Source organism: Curcuma longa, chromosome 7 (assembly GCF_044706935.1).
Source record: "Curcuma longa cultivar G26 ecotype Majalengka, Jawa Barat chromosome 7, ITB_CL_G26_1.1, whole genome shotgun sequence".
In the NCBI taxonomy this organism is placed as follows: Eukaryota; Viridiplantae; Streptophyta; class Magnoliopsida; order Zingiberales; family Zingiberaceae; genus Curcuma; species Curcuma longa.
The window spans coordinates 5,913,277-5,933,100 of record NC_133867.1 but is presented as its reverse complement, the minus strand read 5'-3'; the positions used below and the strand labels follow the sequence as shown (position 1 = coordinate 5,933,100).

General features: G+C 38.6%; 3 protein-coding genes and 1 pseudogene across 3 annotated transcripts; 1 reads left to right on the top strand and 3 right to left on the bottom strand.

The window, feature by feature from the left end:
• Positions 1-174: 174 nt before the first annotated feature.
• On the top strand, positions 175-3,757 carry LOC141831889 (eukaryotic translation initiation factor 4B3-like). Its single transcript, XM_074719305.1, has 2 exons — positions 175-1,333; positions 3,469-3,757. Exons 1-2 carry the CDS (start codon positions 183-185, stop codon positions 3,527-3,529), a joined length of 1,212 nt encoding a protein of 403 aa, XP_074575406.1. The 5' UTR covers positions 175-182; the 3' UTR covers positions 3,530-3,757.
• A 1,442-nt stretch (positions 3,758-5,199) lies between these two features.
• On the bottom strand, positions 5,200-8,135 carry LOC141832516 (receptor-like protein EIX2; annotated as a pseudogene).
• Positions 8,136-11,017: 2,882 nt separating this feature from the next.
• LOC141832299 (receptor-like protein EIX2) lies at positions 11,018-13,608 on the bottom strand. Its single transcript, XM_074719790.1, has one exon. It carries the CDS (start codon positions 13,576-13,578, stop codon positions 11,164-11,166), a length of 2,415 nt encoding a protein of 804 aa, XP_074575891.1. The 5' UTR covers positions 13,579-13,608; the 3' UTR covers positions 11,018-11,163.
• Positions 13,609-15,433: 1,825 nt separating this feature from the next.
• On the bottom strand, positions 15,434-18,125 carry LOC141832515 (receptor-like protein EIX2). The gene has a single exon (XM_074720015.1). It carries the CDS (start codon positions 18,123-18,125, stop codon positions 15,510-15,512), a length of 2,616 nt encoding a protein of 871 aa, XP_074576116.1. The 3' UTR covers positions 15,434-15,509.
• Between the last annotated feature and the right edge of the window lie 1,699 nt (positions 18,126-19,824).

The window sequence follows — 19,824 nt, the reverse complement described above, 5'->3', positions numbered from 1 at the left end:
AAATTATCATTAAAATTTAGAGAATTATTTTTATAAATTTCTCAAAAATAATATGTAAAAAAAGCAGGAAAATAAAGAGAAAAATGATTCGCCAGCGAATATCCACCGCATATATTGTGCGTTCGAGGGATAGATTCCACCGTATCGTGAGAGAGAGAGAGAGAGAGAGCGAGAGGAGAGCGATGGCGGCTTCGGTGTCGGCGTGGTCGAAGCCTGGCGCGTGGGCGTTGGACGCCGAGGAGCACGACGCGGCCGTTGCCGTCGGCAACGCCCTCGACGTCTCCTCCTTGGCGGCGGAGTCGCAGCAGCAGCAGCACGACTTCCCCTCCCTCGCTGCAGCCGCCGCCTCCAAGACCTCGAAGAAGAAGAAGAAGCCGCAGCCCGTCTCCCTCGCCGAGTTCACCTCCGGCAAGCCGGTCTCCTACGGCGCCGGCGGCCGCGGCCTTTCTTCCGCCGCGTTCGCCCCTGACGAGCACCTCGCCTTGCCCACCGGCCCCCGCGAGCGCTCAGCCGAGGAGCTCGAGCGGTCATCGTCCCGCGGGTTCGGGTACTCCTACGGCTCCCGAGGTCGGACGAATGGGGAGGAGGCCAACCCCGACCGCTGGGGCGCGGGTAGGGTTTCTGACGAGCCCAGGAGGGGTGGATTTGGCGGATTCAACCGGGATCTTGAGCCGTCCCGCGCTGACGAGATCGATGACTGGGGCGCAGCCAAGAAGTCTTCCGTGCCGGAAAGGAGGGAGAGGGTAGGCGGCGGAAGGGGGGCCCTCTTTGAGTCGCATTCTAGGGCAGATGAATCCGACAGCTGGATCTCAACCAAAAGTGCGGCGCCGCCTAGGGCCGGCAGCGGCGGCGGATTCGTTGGATCCAGAGAGAGAATGGGTGGTTTCGATATGCTTAACAAGAAGGGATCCAACGGCGGGCGGGATGACTCTGATACATGGGCAAGAAATAAGGATTTCACGGCTGCTGATGCATGGAAAAGGGAAGAAGATGTAAGCAACGGTGGAAGGCGTAGGCTCGTGTTACAGCCCCGCTCCTTGCCTCTATCCAATGGAGACAATGTCAAACCAGTCCAAGGCGAGAAGAACTTGGAATCCCCGGAGAAGAAGAGCAGGGCGTCGAATCCCTTCGGGGCAGCTCGCCCACGAGAAGAGGTTTTAGCAGAAAAGGGACAAGATTGGAAGGAGATTGAGGAGAAGCTTGAATTCACGAAGATCCGTGATGCTCAGCGTGAAAGTGTTTCTGTTAGCAAGAAGGGATTTGGAACTAGTAATGGCAGCACAGATAGCGAGAATTCTTGGAGGAAGCCGCTTACAACTGAGACTTCTCCTAGGTCGGATTCTTAATTTCTTTATCTCAATTATGTCAAAACTAAAAATTTCTTTTTGCATGATCACCAGTTCTTCATCCCTTTAACTGTTTAGATATTGTTCTTGCAATGTGCTGGATGATTATGTAATATGTTCTTCGTTTGGTATATCTATGGTTGCATGCTTCTGTCATGCATTTGTGCATTTATTTGATAAGTTCATTACTTGACTATAGCTTATTTTTGGTGAAATAATAACAAGATAGTAAAGATGTGAAGAAAGATTCAAGAACATATTCCATTGAAATGATCTGTTCAATTGTTCTCCTATGCTACAAGAGCTTTAGTATATTCTCCTTAGTGAACTGGGACTAACTGTAGGGTTCATCATCACTCCATATGTGAGCTTAAATTCAAGAAAACACTTATAATTGACTAGTTTTAGTTGGGGCTAATTCAAATGGTTGGCACATGTTGCTAATTACATTCACATCACGCCTCTTCGAGTGATACTGTCAATTTGGAAAAAAAATGATTGTATGCTAGCTTTACTATGAGTTTTTTACCTGTTTGATTTCAGGAAATTAGGAATAGAAGTGCTCTTAAATATGAAATGGTATTAATTGGTCATTCTGTTCTAGCCTTACAAACTAGTCACACAATGCTGCTGGGCCTTGTTTCTTGTGTATCTACTACATGTATGGATATAGGTATCTGCCTTCAAACTAATCCCTCAACAATCACAATATAACACAACTTGGAAACTATTTTGGCTTTGGCAATTCTGTTTTCACGGGTTCAAATCCTGTTTGCCAAAGGCAAGGTAAGGCTAGGGCTGCCCTTTTGTTTTCATGTTTAGGTAGATAAACTTGTGGATTAGTTTATCTACCCAAGCTGGATACACACTATAACAGCATGGATAGGCACCAATGACATGTTTTTTTGGAGATTTTTTTTACTTTTTCTATGTTGATAAGGCAAATAATAATGTGGATATTCTTCTTCCTAGCCTCTGCGATTGAGAGAAATCTACTCACATTATAATATTGCGGTTTTATCCCTACACAATAATGATAATCCTAGTTATCTTGCACCTAAACCAACACATACAGTCAACCAAACAAATTTTATGACATTGTAATGAGCTGAATGTGATGCTCATGCTTGAAGGAACTGTTATGATGCTATTCATTGACACATGTGCTAAACCTGGAGTTTAACAAGTACACTAAATATTGATACAAAGATCTATCTGAATTTGTAACCGTGATTTTATAGATCAATGATCAACACCCGTTTTGATGAGATGGATAATATCTTCTCATGAACAATAGTGCTTCTGATGTGCTGGCCTTAAATGCTGGATGTTAGTAGTGTTAATGCAACAAACTTTGATGTAAGACTTTATTATTTAAACTATGGATTATATGACAAAAGACCTTGTTTTAGCGTATTACCTAACACCTGAAATAACCCATGTAATTACTGTAATTTTGTAAGACTGGACTATTTAACTTTAAACTTTAATTATAAAAATCAAGCAATTTTGCTAACATTAACAAAATAGATTGTAAACATCTGGCCAGAGCCATTTATGTTACATTCCATATATTCTATACTTATCTTTGTTATGTATACTGGTGTAGAGCTAGGTATGCATGGCTAAGTAAACATGTGTACAACATGGTGATGTAAGTTGATTGGGAGATTATTTACCAATATGTGTTATTGTACATCTCATCTGGTATAGCACTTGTAAAGTAGGATTATTTCTGGAGGATGTGTAATTCCATAAGTAGAGAAGATAGATATTAGAACCCTAAACGATTAAAGGAACAAATCTCAATCATGTTTTGAACAATTTAGCTATTTTGATGTGTCACTGAAAATCAAGTTTTCCTGTTAAGGACAACCTATCTTATTACTGTATCCGTTGATGCACAGTCTGATGAGTGGAGTCAAGCTGCCATTGGACATCTATTGATTACAGTTATAAATTTAAATTGTCTTAATGGTTTTCAAAGGAAAGACTGCCATCATTTTCCATGTGCCCATCTTCCAAAATCCAGTTTATTCTTATAAATGCCTTGCAACTAGTCTTTTTCCCTCTTCATTTTTAAATAACTTTTGATCATATTCCTACAACAACTTGATTGTAGGAACGACAAGGCTGAGAACACAGTGCCTGAAACTGAAGCTCCTACAGCTGATGGCTTCTGAAGTTTGAATCACAGAGATTTTCCTGGTGATGGAGACCTTTTTCCTGGTTTTGGGCAAAAATATACATACTTCTGCTGGAAAACAGTTTTGGTAGTCGGATGAGCTTTTCTACTATATGTTATTTCTCGGACAGAGGTAGTATTAAGGATTTAGATCTTCGGTCTTATTGTTGCTGTTTCTTTAGATTGTTGTGTTCTGCAATTTTGTTCAATTACTCTGTTTTTGTCTCATTCGAAATTTGGACTAGTGTCTTGAAATCTTGTTTGGTTTAGGTCTCTCTGCTTAAGTGAGATAATTGTTGTATTACCACTGATTAAGAAGATGAAACTTCAACCAATTTATTTATTTCATGGAACTTTAGCACATGTATCTTGTTGTATTGACATATGGAATTCACTTCAAATTAGGAAGGGCATACAATAACTATGTGTATTGTTTAAAACATGTTTATGAACCTTGTTATCTATGACAACAGACCACCAAAGCAAACATTTAGAGTTAATAGAAAACCCAAACTACTATATGACCTTTGTTTGTGTAACTTGTGGTGACTATGGGTTAGAGAGGAAAGTGTGATAAATTGGTGAAGGTTTGAAGTTGAGCTCCTATATATAGGTGTTTTTCTAATAAGATTGTTGTAAGAGAAGTTTGAGATTGTCAGAAAATTTTGTAGCATAAATGCTTGAAGGAATTCTGGTAGGTTGTTCTCTAGAAGATCAATTGATTCCTCTCTTTTGTTGAGCATTGAGCATTGGAATTGTTTTATCTCCGGGAATGAATACTCCAACATATTTTATTGAGATCAAGTGCAATATCTCTCTTCTTTTAACCGCAGCTTTGATTTATTCTTCATAGATGGTCGTGGAACCAACCGTGTGGGGCCGCTGGAGTAAAATGTATTTGATTCTTATGTCTTCTTGATCATAATTGCATCCATGAATCGAAACACCAAATCCTTTCATGCATATCCTCTTCCTCGTGATTCCATTATCGTTGGGTTGGTTGTCTCCAAGACATTTAGTTTGAGGTGGTTCCCCACAAAGCTCAGGGTGGTTCTCACTGTACCTAATAAACTAGCATAACTGCAAGTCACTGACAAAACTAACTTCCATGGATAAGAAGGAAATACTACCACAACACATCTAGGTATCTAATAAACCAAGGCCAGAAAGCACCATCAAAATTCTAGGAAAGTTTACTGCATTCCATTAACAGAATGAGGAACCTGTTGTCGATCATAAGAAGCCTGATTTCATAACTATTGCCTTAAGTCATTATTAAGAACTATTGTCTTACAACAAAAATACTACAAGCTGATCCTTGAAAATAATCTTGAGTATCCCCTTAAGTTTTGGTTATCAGACAGGTCCAGAGCTGACATCATTTTCCTTGTAACAAAAATACAAGAAAAACTATTGCTAAAAGAGATTTTTTGGGTGTTGGATGATGGGAAATTCTGTATCATATCCCCTTAATCATTATTAATATTTCACTCATCATATTTCATATCAATCACATATAGGATTCATGACTTACATATGAATATCAACTTACAAACACTTCATTACAACAAACTTGGTCTTGATTGTATATTATAAAAGTACAAGCTCTTACCACAATGTACATAAATTCTAGAATTAATTTAGGTCATATCTAAGGCTTAGTTTCTATTACTTAAGCATATGCATAAACCAACTAATTATGCTATCGATAAGGAAAATGTATTTGATTCTTATGCTCTTCTTGATCATAACTGTGCCCATGAATCCCCAAAAGCCAAACACAAATCCAGGAGCAAAGCCAATGAAATACCAAATTCTTCCATACTCATCATCTTCAGACATATGCTCTTCTTTTTGTGACTCCATCATTGTTGGTTTGGTTGTCTCCTAGGACATTTGGTTTCAAGTGGTTCCCCACAAAGTTCAGGGTTCTCCATGTAAGACAAGTTGGTGAAGGTTTGAAGTTGAGGGCCCACCGGTATTTTCCCAACAAGATTGTTGTAAGACAAGTTTAAGACAGTTAGAAAAGTTAATGCAGAGATACTCGAAGGGATTTTACCTGACAGATTGTTCTTTGAAAGATCAAGTGATTCTAATTGGCTCATAAGATCAATTTTCTCGGATATTTGTCCTGAAAAGTAATTGGAAGATAAGTTGAGGTAGCGGAGGCCATGAAGATTTGTTAGCTCTTCAGGAATCATGCCTGAGAGATTGTTATACGAGAGGTCAATACTAGTTGACCCAGTGAAAGCGTAGTAGTGAAAACAAGTGATGAATCTTTGGCAAATATAATGTAGTTCTCTATATAATAGAGGACCCCAATTTCGAATATACCAAGTTCTTTGTCATTCTGGCTCGTCATCATGGCATTAAAATTACCAAAACTAGCAGGCAAAGAGCCAGAGAGAAAATTTTGAGCAAGATTTAGCACATGGAGAGAAGGGACCAGTGAGAGTTCTAATGGAATTGTTCCAGTGAACTTATTTGACCTCAGGCTAAGGACTTGCAATGATGACAGTCTTCTTCCTATCCATCTGGGTATGACACCAGACAATCTATTCCAGCTCAAATCTAAAACCACCAATTTGGTGCAATGTTGCAAGGTCGAGGGAATTGTACCAGAGAAACTATTGTTATTCAAGTGCAGTGATTGGAGCATATCTAAAAACTTGAATGTTCTAGGGATCCGACCAGACAATTTGTTGTTGGAAACATCCATAACCAATAGTGATGTTGCATTATGCCAACAATCTGGGAGTGTTCCAGACAAATCATTGTTGGCAAGGTCCAAAATTTGCAATTCTATTTCTGTACAAATGGAAGATGGAACGCGACCATTCAGTTTGTTATTGGACAAAAACACATATGCAATGTCCATAAGTCCACCAGCAATGCTTTTAGGAATCAGTCCTGAGAATGAATTGTGAGAAAGATCCAAATATCCATCCAAAGTATGCATTCTTGGTATGGAGCCTTCGAAGTTGTTGTAACTTAAATCGAAAATCGATACATCCCTGAAGCATTCTAAAGAGCTCGGCAACATCCCTTTCATATGATTGTGAGAAACATTCAACTCCATGTTTGATAAGCACAAGCTCCAAAACCAATCAGGAAAAGCATTTGCTATTCCATTATTTGATATGTCTAGCATTTGTAAACTGGTTTGGTTCTTCAACCATGGAGGAAATCTAGGTCCCAAATTGCAAGAGCGCATTCAGATATCATTTGCTCGAAATGGAGGGAGCCAATCTTGTCTCACATTATCTGACAAATTGTTGTAGGATAGATCCATGCTATATAAGCTTGTGAGGTTGGCAAAATGGGCTTCTATGATGTCTCCAACCAAGTAGTTTGAAGAAAGATCTATGGATTTTATTGCAGACAACTTCCCCAAGGATGGTGGAATTGAGCCACTCAATTGATTGGAGCCAACGTCGAGATAAGTTAATCTTTGAAGCCTCTCGAAACAATTTGGTAAAGGACCACTGATCTCATTGTTGCTTAAGACAATGGAAAGTGGTTTGGTGGCTTTGCATCTTGTTAGTTGTTCAAAGAATTCAGTAAGCTCCCCGGTTATTCTATTATGAAAAGCATACAGACATCTTAAATTGCATAGATTTCCCAAGGTACCAGGTATCTCTCCAGAGATGTTATTTTTCTCCAGGAATAGGAATTGCAGACTTGCGAGATGGATAAACGTTGCCGGTATTTCTCCACTGATATTGTTTCCACTCAATGCTAAAAAATGCAGATCAGAGAGGTTGCCAAGCTGGTTGGGAATTTCTCCACTGAATCTGTAGAGATCTATATGTGCGAAAAACCGATTAAACCGCATATAACGCAACGGAAAACAGGATCCCTCCAGAAGATCCATGCGAAAAACATACTCGTTTGACGATTCTACCTACTAGAATCGAGTTTACCTTCGATGTGTGCCCTTCGCAATCCTCAGCAACTCTTTGCCTTCATCGACGGATCTCAGCACGGTCAGTGCGTTCGTGCCTCCACGGTATCCTAAGGAAGATCATGCAGCTTTTAATGATCATGCATCTCATGCATGATAACCTTTTATTCAAATTCGAATTTGGTTTGTGTGACTTGAAACTGAGGAACAAGCTTTGTATGTTGGAGAGATTGCCAATTGATACTAAGGGCTAATTTTAACAGAATCCACAATATGAAAGGTCCAAGTGCTCTAATTGAGTTAAAGATCCAATGGACTCAGGAATCGGAGTGCCATCAAAGTTGTTGTGACTCAAGTCCAAATGATGCAAATGCTTCAGTTCAAACAACAAAGGATTTACCTCGCTTTTGTTGGCGGGTATCATATCATCATCATCACCATCATCATCAACAGGTGTAGAGATGTCAAGTTCTATAACGTGGCCTGTGATGTTGTTGCATCCAACACCTTCCCAACTGCAGCACTCATCGCCCTTCCATGGAGATAGCCAGCTATCAACATCAGCGAAGCCACTTCTCACGCTCAGCAGAGCCTTCCTCTCCTTCTCTATGCATAGTTGCAAAGATCCAGAGAAAAATAAGAGAGAAATCCAGAAGAGATAAAGAAGAAGAAGGTTGAGTGCAGCAGCAGCAGCAGCCATGAGATGTTGCACAAAGAGTTCAAAGTAGTAACATTTTCTCCCTCTCTCCATTATTTAATTTGTACAGTATGAACAAGGGACTCCATGGAAGTCACCATCAGAATTAGTTATTGCCTAACTATTTCTATTGACCAACATTTTCTCCCTCTCTCCCTTATTTAATTTGGGTAAAATTAACAAGAAATTTATGATCCATGGAAGTCACCATTAGCATTAATATCTTGCTTAACTATTTCGATTGACTTGGAAGACTTGGAAAAATCTAATAGTTGATTCACATTTGCCATTTATATCATTCACAATTGTCACCCGGTGCACGAGGCTCCCGCCTTGCGGGGTTCGGAGAGGGAATCCAATGTACGCAGCCTTACCCTGCCTTTAGCAAGAGGTTGTTTCCAGGATTTGAATCTGTGACCTTTAGGCCACACGGCAGCAACCTTACCGTTGCGCCAAGGCTCCCCTTCATTCACAATTGTCACCATTAGCATTAATTTCTTGCTTTCTATTGACTTGGAAAAAAAACTCTAATGATCAATTCACAATAGTGATATATATCATTCTAGGCCTTTTTTTTTTAAAAAAAAAGATAATCAGTAAAAAAATAAATATAAACTACAGTAAATATATTAAAGAGGCAACAAGTAATAAATATAACTATAAGTAAATATATCAAACATAACTATGAGATTCTCCTAGTGTCATCCTTAAATATAATCTTGTTACATTACAATCAATTCTGATGTAATAGTCAGGGAATGGATTTCATGGGGACTCGCGACCTACGTACCATTCATTCCACCATGCGTCTCCCATCTATATACTTGAATTTATCTCCTTCTATACTCGTGGGGTTCAGTTCTAGGAGGTCGTTGAGGTGATTGATCTACCTTTTTAATTTGTTACATTATAATCATAGAGTCCACACGTAAGCGTGACTTAAATTGTCATAGACCAAGTTTGTAAACTTTGTAATGAAAGTGTAAATACAATCTTCAAATCGTGCCCATTAATTGCTTAAGGCACTGCAATATGAGCCCCATTCTCAACAGGGTATTTGGTTGCTACTCCATTTGAAGGGCTAGTTGCTCCTTAATTTTTTAAGGATGAAGTGCTACCGACCATCTTTGGCAGGAGCAAAACACGGAGAAATCTCTCACTATTGTTTCAGATTTCTTGCATGATCTATAACTCAACACACCAGTAATCTCGATCAAAAGTACATGCATGGCTAGGTTATAATATTGTTCACTTTATGTCTCAGTCCTCATCCTCATAATTTTATTTTTAAATTTTACCCAAAAAAATCTCATTAACTAATGAGATATCTTCCATCTTATAACTCAGGATCTTTTCCATGTATTTCTAATGTGAGACTTTGATTGTATCCTAACAATCTACTCCTCAAACAAAGAACCATTATTGGGAATCCATCCCTAACAGTCCTAACGGATCCGCCCTCTAACAATCTCAATAAACCCTTTATTAGGAGCTCCCCAATCATTCCTTTATTTTTTTCCTGAGGATTCCCATATGGTACCACATAGACCATGCTCTGATGCTACTGTTAGATCCGATGGAATTCACATATATTTCCATAACGATTTAATATTGTCGATTTTGGACCCAAGCTCTCATGATTTTATTTTTGAACTTTACTCAAAAGATCTTATACTAACTAAGATATCTTCTATCTTATAACTCCGGATCTTTTCTATATATTTCTAATGTGAAACTTTGATTGTATCCCAATATAAATCAATCGTAAAGCCTATCAATCAGTACTAGAATATCAATTTTGATCCTTAAATTTTTCTAGACCATGCCTGTGCCCATGAATCCCAGAAGCTAAAGACAAATCCAGATGACTTAAAGCCGTCAATGAAACACCAAATTCTTTCATGCTTATCTTTATGCACCTCCTCTTCCTTGACTTTATTGGCTGAAGGAGAAAGATGAAGTGGATGCCCAACTGTCAGTCTCTTCGATGGGAGAGATTGCCAAGTTGGTTGGGAATTTCTCTTTTGAAACCACACATCGAAAGGTCCAAGCTCTACAATGGAGTTAAAGATCCAATCGAGCAGGAATTTGATGGCAAGATAAGTTGTTCCCAGTTACATCAACAAGAACTTTGAGTAGCATTTTTAATTCTTCCTCTATCCCTTATTTAATTTGTCCAAAATTAACAGGAAATTCCATGGAAGTCACCATCAGAATTAGTTCTTGTCCAACTATTTCTATTGCCTCTATTGACTAATTCTACAACTTGCATATCCAATCAAGTTAATCTACAGATTGTTTTGCATATCTTTTTCATGATCTCATCAGTTTCCACTTGCCACAATTATATATTCTTGAATTGAGATAATGATGTTATTTTTTTTATAGTTTGTGTTCATACAAGATAACAACAAAATCGTATAATTTTAAATGAAACATAAAATCAAAATGTAAATACATAAATCGTTTTTTCTTCTTTATTTTATCCTCCTTTCACCTCCAATTCACCACCAACATTATATACTGAAACATTAGCATGATATCAAAATACAATCATTCTAGTCAAAGGCTAAAACTCCAACATGACTCAAGATTTTGAATCTTGATCGTACCTGTGTTGGCAAAGATCCTATAGAATGCTGAGACATTATCTAAAAAGGGAGTGCTAATATTTCATCCAGAAAGGATGTCTGATCCCGATAAACTTTGTAGAGGAAAAACATATGAACATGGAGATCACTTGTTCAAAACATAAAGATTCATAATTCAAGCTAAAAATCCAATCATATATAGTATGGAGGTTAATCAGTGTCTTACAAACATGTTTGAGGAAAAACCTAGGGATAAACCGTATGATTCAACTTAAGCACACTTTTCATGCATGATTCATAACTTAAACACCAATGTCAACAACTTAAACACCAATGTCAACCTTAATACATTACAACAAGCTTATATAATGTCATTAAAATACAAACTCTTATTATATACACAATGTAATAACTGACGCCCATTTATGGCTAAATTATGATTACATGCGCATAAACCAACTACAAATCCAGTCAATGGTTAGGATGTATTTGATTCTTATGCTCCTCTTGATCATAACTGCACCCATGAATCCCCAGAAGCCAAACACAAATCCAGGAGCAAAGCCAATGAAATACCAAATCCCTTCATACTCTTCATCTTCGTGCATGTCCTCTTCTTTCTCTGTCACTCCACCATCAATGGTTGGATTGTCGCCTGGGCACCTAATTTGGAGTGGGTCCCCACAAAGCTCAGGGTTGTTGATGTAGGACAAGTTGGTGAAGGTTTGCAACTGACTGCCCGATGGTATTTTTCCAACAAGATTGTTGAAGGATAAATTTAAGATGCTCAGAGAATACAAAGAAGAAATGCTTGAAGGAATTATACCCGACAAATTATTCTTTGAAAGATCAAGTGATTCTAGTTGACCCATATGACCAATTTCATCTGGTATGTTTCCTGACAAATGATTCGAAGATAAGTTGAGAAAGTAAAGGCCATGGAGATTTGTGATCTCTCTAGGAATGTCACCTGAGAGATTATTGTTTGAGAGGTCAATACTGGTGACAAGTGAAAGTGAAGTAGTGAACTGGCGTTCTGAATCCTTAGCAGTTATGATGACACTCTCCAAGTAATAAATGGAACCACCATACAATGGAGCAAATGTTTTTTTGTTCTGGCTTGCCATCATGGAACTAAACATGCCAAAACTTGGAGGCAAAGAGCCAAAGAGATTATTGTGAGCAAGGTTTAACACTTGGAGGGATGATATCAGAGAGAGCTGTTGTGGAATTGCACCAGTGAAGTTATTTGACCCCAGGTTAAGGACTCGCAATGTTGATAGTTTCCTTCCAAACCAGTTGGGTATACTTCCAGACAATTTATTCAAGCTCAAGTCAATAACTACAATTTGATTGCAATGTTGTAAAGTTGTCGGAATTGTACCGAATAAACTATTGTTATTCATGTGCAGTGATTGCAGTCCGACTAAAAGCCCAAATGTTTTGGGGATGTCGCCAGATAATCTGTTGTTAGAAATGTCAATGATGGCTAGCCTTGATGCATTATCCCAACAATCTGGGAGTGTCCCAGATAAATCATTGTTGGCAAGGTTCATAATTTCCAATGCTCCATTTGTACAAATGGAAGACGGAATGCTGCCATTCAATTTGTTGTTAGACAAAAACATATAGGAAATGTTAAACTCACCAGACATGCTTTTAGGAATTGGTCCATCGAAGGAATTGTGAGAAAAGTCCAAATATGCACTCTGAGTTTGCATTCTTGGTATGAAGCCTTCAAAGTTGTTGTAACTTAAATCGAAATTTCCTACATCCTTGAAGCATTCTAAAGAGCGTGGCAACATCCCTCTCATATGATTGTGAGAAACATTCAGGTTCATGTTCCGTAAGCACAAGCTCCAAAACCAATCAGGAAAAGCATCTGATATTTCACTATTTGATATGTCTAGCATTTGTAAACTGGTTTGGTTCCACAGCCATGGAGGAAATCTGGCTCCCAAGTTGCAAGACTGCATTATGATGTCACTTGCTTGAAATGGAGGAAGCCAATCTTGGCTCACTTTGACCGACAAGTTGTTGTTAGATATATCTATGTAATGTAAATTTGTGAGATTGGCAAAGTGGGCTTCTGTGATGTCTCCAACCAAATAGTTTGAAGATAGACTTAAGGTCACTAATGCAGACAATTTCCCCAAGGATGCAGGAATTGAGCCAACAAACTGATTGTTATGCAAGTAAAGGGAAAGTGGTTTGTTAGTTCTGCACCTTGATAGTTGTTCAAAGAATTCAACCAAGCCCCCTGTCATACTGTTATCAGAGAGATCAACTCTACTCAAGTTGCATAGACTTCCTAAGGTATCAGGAATCGATCCACTTATGTTGTTCAGAGAGATACTGAGATCTTCTAACTTGAGGAGATTTACAATTGAATCTGGTATCTTTCCATTTATCTGATTAACTGATAAGTCCAAACTCTCCAATGCAGTAAGATTGCCCATAGTCTCTGGTAAGCCTCCAACAATTCTATTATGAGAAAGGTGAAGATATGACATTTTACTCAAGTTTCCTATGCTTTTCGGTATCACACCTTCGATCCAGTTACCATCGAGGAACAAGCTTTCTATGTTTTTGAGATTTCCAATATTTTCTGGTATCTCTCCATTGATGGAATTCATGCTCAGGTCCAAGAACTGCAGATTTCTGAGATGGACAAAAGATGCTGGTATTTGTCCTGAAATCTTGTTATGCCATAGAGATAAGTGACGTAGGTTGGAGAGGTTGCCAAGCTGATTAGGAATTTCTCCTTCGAAATCACACATCGAAAGGTCCAAGTGCTGCAATCGAGTTAAAGATCCAAGCTTGCTAGGAATTTGATAGCCATTTAAGCTGTTCATACTTATATCTAAATACTCCAAATGCTTCAAGTGAAACAATGAAGGATGCACCTTGTTTCCATTTAAAATAGTAGGAGATAGCGTGGAATAAAAATCAGAGAGATCAAGTTTGATAACATGACCAGAGATGTTGTTGCATCCCACACGTTGCCAACTGCAGCAGTCATGGCCCTTCCATGGAGATAGCCATCTATCGGCGTCAGGGAAGCCACTTCTCACACTCAACAGAGCCTTCCTCTCCTTCTCTATACACGGTTGCGAAGATCTGGAGAAAAATAAGAGAGAAATCCAGAAGAGGTAAAGAAGAAGGTTGAGTGAAGCAGCTGCCATGAGATGTTGCAAAAAGAGTTCAAAGGCAGATCAACAAATTTCTATTGCCTCTATTGACTAATTCTACAACTTGCATATCTAATGAAGTTAGTCTATAGATTGTCTTGCATATCTTTTTCATGATCTCATCAGTTTCCACTTGCCACAATTATATATTATTCTGACTTTTGACTCCAGGGTCAACTCCACATAGCGTGTGGAAGACGATCCCTCCACAATAGGGAAGATCATCAAAGATTAAGTAATTTAACGAAAATCTATAGATCCCTCCTCCTCCTGAAGTTTAGTCTATGAGCCCACTAATCTGAACAAAAGATACTAGAAACCTATAGGGGTTCTCCTAGCTAGTATCATTCTTAAAAATAATTTTTTTATGTCGCAACTTATTACAGTGTGGTTTGGATTGCTATTAAAGAAACTCATACTGATTTTAGTGAGACCAAATGCAATCTCTCTCTTCTGTTTCAGATTTTATGGCAAACATGGCTTCTTAAATCCATTTACACATGTGCTAAAGCTGGAGTTTAACAAGTATACTGAATATTGATGCAAAAATCTAATTATCTGAATCTGTAACTGCGATCTTAATTATAGATCAATGATCGACACCCCTTTCTGATTTGCTGGCCTTGATTGCTGAATGTTAGCAGTGTTAATGCAACACACTTTGATGTAAGACTTTGTTTTAGCATGTTACCTGATCATGACACCTGAAATAACCCATGTCATTACTATAACTCTGAAAGACTGGACTATTTAACTTTCAGTTATAAAAATCAAGCAATTTTGCTAACATTAGGAAACTAGATTGTAAACTTCTGTGTCATGGCCATTTATGTTGAACTCCATATATCCTGTACTTATCCATTTTGTTATGTATACTGGTGTAGGGCTAGCCATGCATGGTTATGTAAATTAACATATGTACAACATGGTGATTAAAGGAACAAATCTTAGTCATGTTATGAACAATCTAGAACATCAAGTTTACCTATTAATGGAAACCTATCTTATTACTTGATCTGTTGATGCAGTCTGATGAGTAGAGTCTTATGAACAAGGAGCTGAGAACACAGTGCCTGAAAACTGAAGCTCCTACAGCTGATGGCCTCTGAAGTTTGAATCACAGAGATTTCCCAGGTGATGGACACCTTTTTACAGGTTTTGGGCAAAAACACATATGCAGTGTTGACCTTTTTACAGGCTTTTCTAGCATAAGTACCTTTTTACAGGTTTTTCACTTTTGTAAGAGAAGTTTGAGATGATCAGAACTGTTGTGACATAAATGCTTGAAGGAACTCCAACAAATTTTATTGAAAGATCAAGTGCATTCCATCTAAATCTGCCTTGAGAATAATCCAAATGCTTGATTGAATTAAAGATCATACCTGTATTATAGAAATAATTTAAGATGCTTCAAGTTAAGTAGCCATTACATAACTTCATGAGCATTGAGCATTGGCACTGTTTTTACAAAAACTCCAACAAACATATTTTACTGAGATCAAGTACAATATGTCTCCTTTATGCTTTATCCATAAACCCATCATACATACATGTATTATAGAAATAATTGACACCCATTTATGGCTAAATTATGATTACATGCGCATAAACCAACTGCAAATCCAGTCAATGATTAGGATGTATTTGATTCGTATGCTCCTGTTGATCATAACTGCGCCCATGAATCCCCAGAAGCCAAACACAAATCCAAGAGCAAAGCCAAGGAAATACCAAATCCTTTCATACTCATCATCTTCAAGCAAGTGCTCTTCTTCTGAGACTCCGTCATTGTTGGTTTGGTTGTATCCAAAACATTTGGTTTCAAGTGGTTCCCCACAAAGCCCAGGGTTCTGGACATAAGACAAGTCGGTGAAGGTTTGAAGTTGAGGGCCCACCGGTATCTTCCCAACAAGATTGTTGTAAGACAAGTTTAAAGCGGTTAGAAAAGTTAACGCAGAGATACTCGAAGGGATTCTACCTGACAAATTATTCTTTGAAAAATCAAGTGATTCTAGTTGGCTCATAAGACCAATCTTCTCTGGTATTTGTCCTGAAAAGTAATTGAAAGATAAATTGAGGAAGCGGAGGCCATGAAGATTTGTTAACTCTTCAGGAATCACGCCTGAGAGATTGTTACTGGAGAGGTCAATGCTCGTGACAAGCGAAAGCGTAGTAGTGAAAAAAAGTAATGAATCTTTGGCAATTATAACGAGGTTCTCTGAACAATAAAGATTATAACCAAGTACTTCTAGCGGTGGAAGTATTTCATGGTTCTGGTTTATCATCATAGCAGAGAAATTACCAAAACTAGGAGGCAACAAACCAAAGAAAAGATTGTGAGCAAGATCTAGGACTTGGAGTGAAGGAATCAACGAGAGTTCTGATGGAATCTCACCGGTGAACTTATTTGACCTCAAAGAAAGAACTCGTAATGATGATAGTTCTGGTCCGATCCAACTGAGTATGTCACCAGACAATTCATTCCAGCTGAAGTCAATTACCACAAGCTGAATGCATTGTATCAATGTTGTGGGAACTGTACCAGAGAGTCTGTTGTTACTCAAGTGCAGCGATTGGAGCCTTTGTAAAAATCCAAGTGTGCTAGGGATGCTGCCGGATAACTTGTTGTTTGAAACATCCAGAATCATCAATTCTGATTCATATCTGAAACAATCTGGGAGTGTTCCAGATAAATCATTGTTGGCAAGGTCGATTGCTTGTAGAAAAATTTCTGTACAAATGGAGGATGGAATACTACCATTCAATCTGTTGTTTAACAAAGATATATACACAGCATTATCAACCAAGCTGCTAGGAATAGGTCCAGAGAAGGAATTGTGAGAAAAGTCCAAATATGCCTCTGAAAGTTGCATTCTTGGTATGAAGCCTTCAAAGTTGTTGTAACTTAAATTGAAATTGCGTACATCCTTGAAGCATTCTAAAGAGCTTGGCAACATCCCTGTCATATGATTGCGAGAAACATCTAGCTCCAAGTTCGATCTGCAAGAGCTCCAAAACCAATCAGGAAAAGCATCTGATATTCCATTATTTGTTATGTCTAAGCTAGATAAGCTGGTTTGGTTCTGCAGCCATGGAGGAAATTTGGGTCCCAAGTTGCAAGAACCCATTAGAATTCCTTCTGCTTGAAATGGAGGAAGCCAATCTTGGCTTACTTTGACAGACAAGTTGTTGTCAGATATCTCCATTCTTTTTAAACTTGTGAGATTAGCAAAGTGGGCTTCTGTGATGTCTCCAGCCAAGTTGTTTGAATAAAGGCTTAAGAACCCCAATGCAGACAATTTCCCCAAGGATGCTGGAACTGAGCCATTCAATTGATTGGAACCAAGGTCAAGATGAACTAATCTTTGAAGCCTCTCAAAATGACTCGGAAGAAGACCACTAAACTGATTCTCATGCAAGTCAAGAGAAAGAGGTTTATTAGTTCTGCATCTTGATAGTTGTTCAAAGAATTCAACAACACTCCCTTTAACACTGTTATAAGAGAGATCGATTGTACTCAAGTTGCATAGACTTCCTAAGTTATCAGGGATCGATCCACTTATGTTGTTACCAGAGATATCGAAAAATTCTAACTGGAGGAGATTTCCAATTGAATCTGGTATCTTTCCACTAATCTGATTATCTGATAATCTCAAACTCTGCAATGCAGTCAGATTGCCAATAGTCTTCGGTATTACTCCTTCGATCTGGTTATCAGGGAGGAACAAGCCTTGTAAGTTGGAGAGATTGCCAAGCTGGTGAGGAATTTCTCCTCCGAAATAACATTGCGAAAGGTTCAAGTGCTGTAATTGAGTTAAAGATCCAATCGAGCCAGGAATTTGATGGCCAGATAAGTTGTTCCCACTTATATCTAAATACTCCAAATGCTTCAAATGAAACAATGAAGGATGCACCTTGCTTCTGTTGAGAACAGTAGCACCAGATTGCAAAGGATGAATAATTAAAGAGAGGTCGAGTTCTATAACATGACCTGTGATGTTGTTGCATCCTACACCTTCCCAACTGCAGCAGGAATCGCCCTTCCATGGAGATAGTCGTCTATCGATGTCAGGGAAGCCGCTTCTCACGTTCAGCAGAGCCTTCCTCTCCTTGTCTATGCAGAGTTGCAAAGATCCAGAGAGAAATAAGAGAGAAATCCAGAAGAGAGAAAGGAGAAGGTTGAGTACAGCAGCAGCAGTAGTAGCAGCCATGAGATTCTCATGAGAGAGATGTTGCAGGAAGAGCAGTTCGAAGCCAGATGAACAAGCTGGGAAATAGATGATCCATATAAGTCTTAATCAGCATTAATTCCTGTTAACTTTGGAATAGTGTAGGGATGTCGATGAATCTGAAAAACATATGGAACACGATTAATCTTAAAAAAAAACATGCATGAGAGGCCGTACGAATACAAACAATTAAAAACAATAATAGATTCATACTATAGATCTGTCTAATTTATCCCGGGGCATACCGATAGGATATTCAAATTATCACTGATATTTACGATTGGAATATTTATAGGATTTTTTTTCTATGGGAGCGCAACAAAAGATACTGGGCGTCTGGACTGACCGCTCTTCCCGATTTATTTTTGTAGCCGGTAAAATTTCTGCATGCATGAGATTTATCAATTTTTTTTTTATAGATCTGTCTAATTTGATCAAATTTTATAATGAATATTGACTTGGAATGCAAGGAACACGAATCTAATTGAAGCATGCATTCATCTTTACTTCATACTATGTATCTAATTTTATCAAATTTTATAGCGAAATAAATATAAAGCAAAATGACGGTGAAAATTAAACAGAACCTGATTTCAATAGAAATATCATGCTTTATGTGTAATGGTGCATGGATCCTTCCTAAGATCATCTATGAATGAGTCATCGATTAAAGATGATGAAGTCACGCAAGACCCATAGACAGTGGAGCTCCTATTAGGCTTCAAAGAGAAAAAGGATGAGAACAGAGGCCAGAGGTGTCCCGCTTTAACGTTCAAGTTAGGGCGCGAACCGGAGATGAAGAAGAAGAAACAAAAATATTATAGAACGAAAGTGTTGATTGTGTGTGTGCGCGCACTTATGCTCGTGAAAAACGGGGTTATTATATGAAATTATTGGGGAGATGTCCCATCGTCGGTAATAAGAATATCTCATTGCCGCGGTAGTTAACGGGTCTTATTGCCTATACTCGGTATATATGGTCTAAGATCATGCTGCATTAATCATGTTGTACTGATGAGGTATGTGAGTTATCATCAAATATTATATCATTGCATGTGTCCTAGCAGTAGTTTGAACAAAAGCGCGCCCTCAGAGAGGTTGAGCTGACTAAGAGGTCGACCTCTGGCTAGGAGATCACAGATTCATTCAAGAGTAAAGTCAATGAAGCACCGAGTAGGGCGTTGAGTGAGTTGCAGAGTCGATTGATCAATGAGCTAAGTCAGAGATTGACAACTGAGCTAGAAGAGAAAGCTCAGGCAATCACTGAGAGAAGAGCTCAAGCGGTTGCGGAGCCAAGGAGGAGAGCTTGGACGGTCACTGAGAGGAGAGCTCGGGCTTAGAGTGCGGAGCCTCGAGTCAAACTAAGTGATGAGTCAAGCTAGCTATGGAGTTGGGCACCGATCCAGTCGGCCAAGAGATGGGGCCTTGTCTCTGTCATGTTGTTGCCAATTAGATCATGTCTTGACTTTTTTGACCTAGACATACTAACTCATTTATGCTATTAGTTCATCAGTAATAATAAAATAGATTAACATATTTTACATAGGTAAAGATTCAAAGCCAAATCAATAAAAACTTCAACAATATTTTCTTTCGACATAAAAGTCCAATAATTGATATGAATTATCTTTTTGTGACCCTCCATATTTGGAAAATTTCAAAACTTACGGTAACATATAGT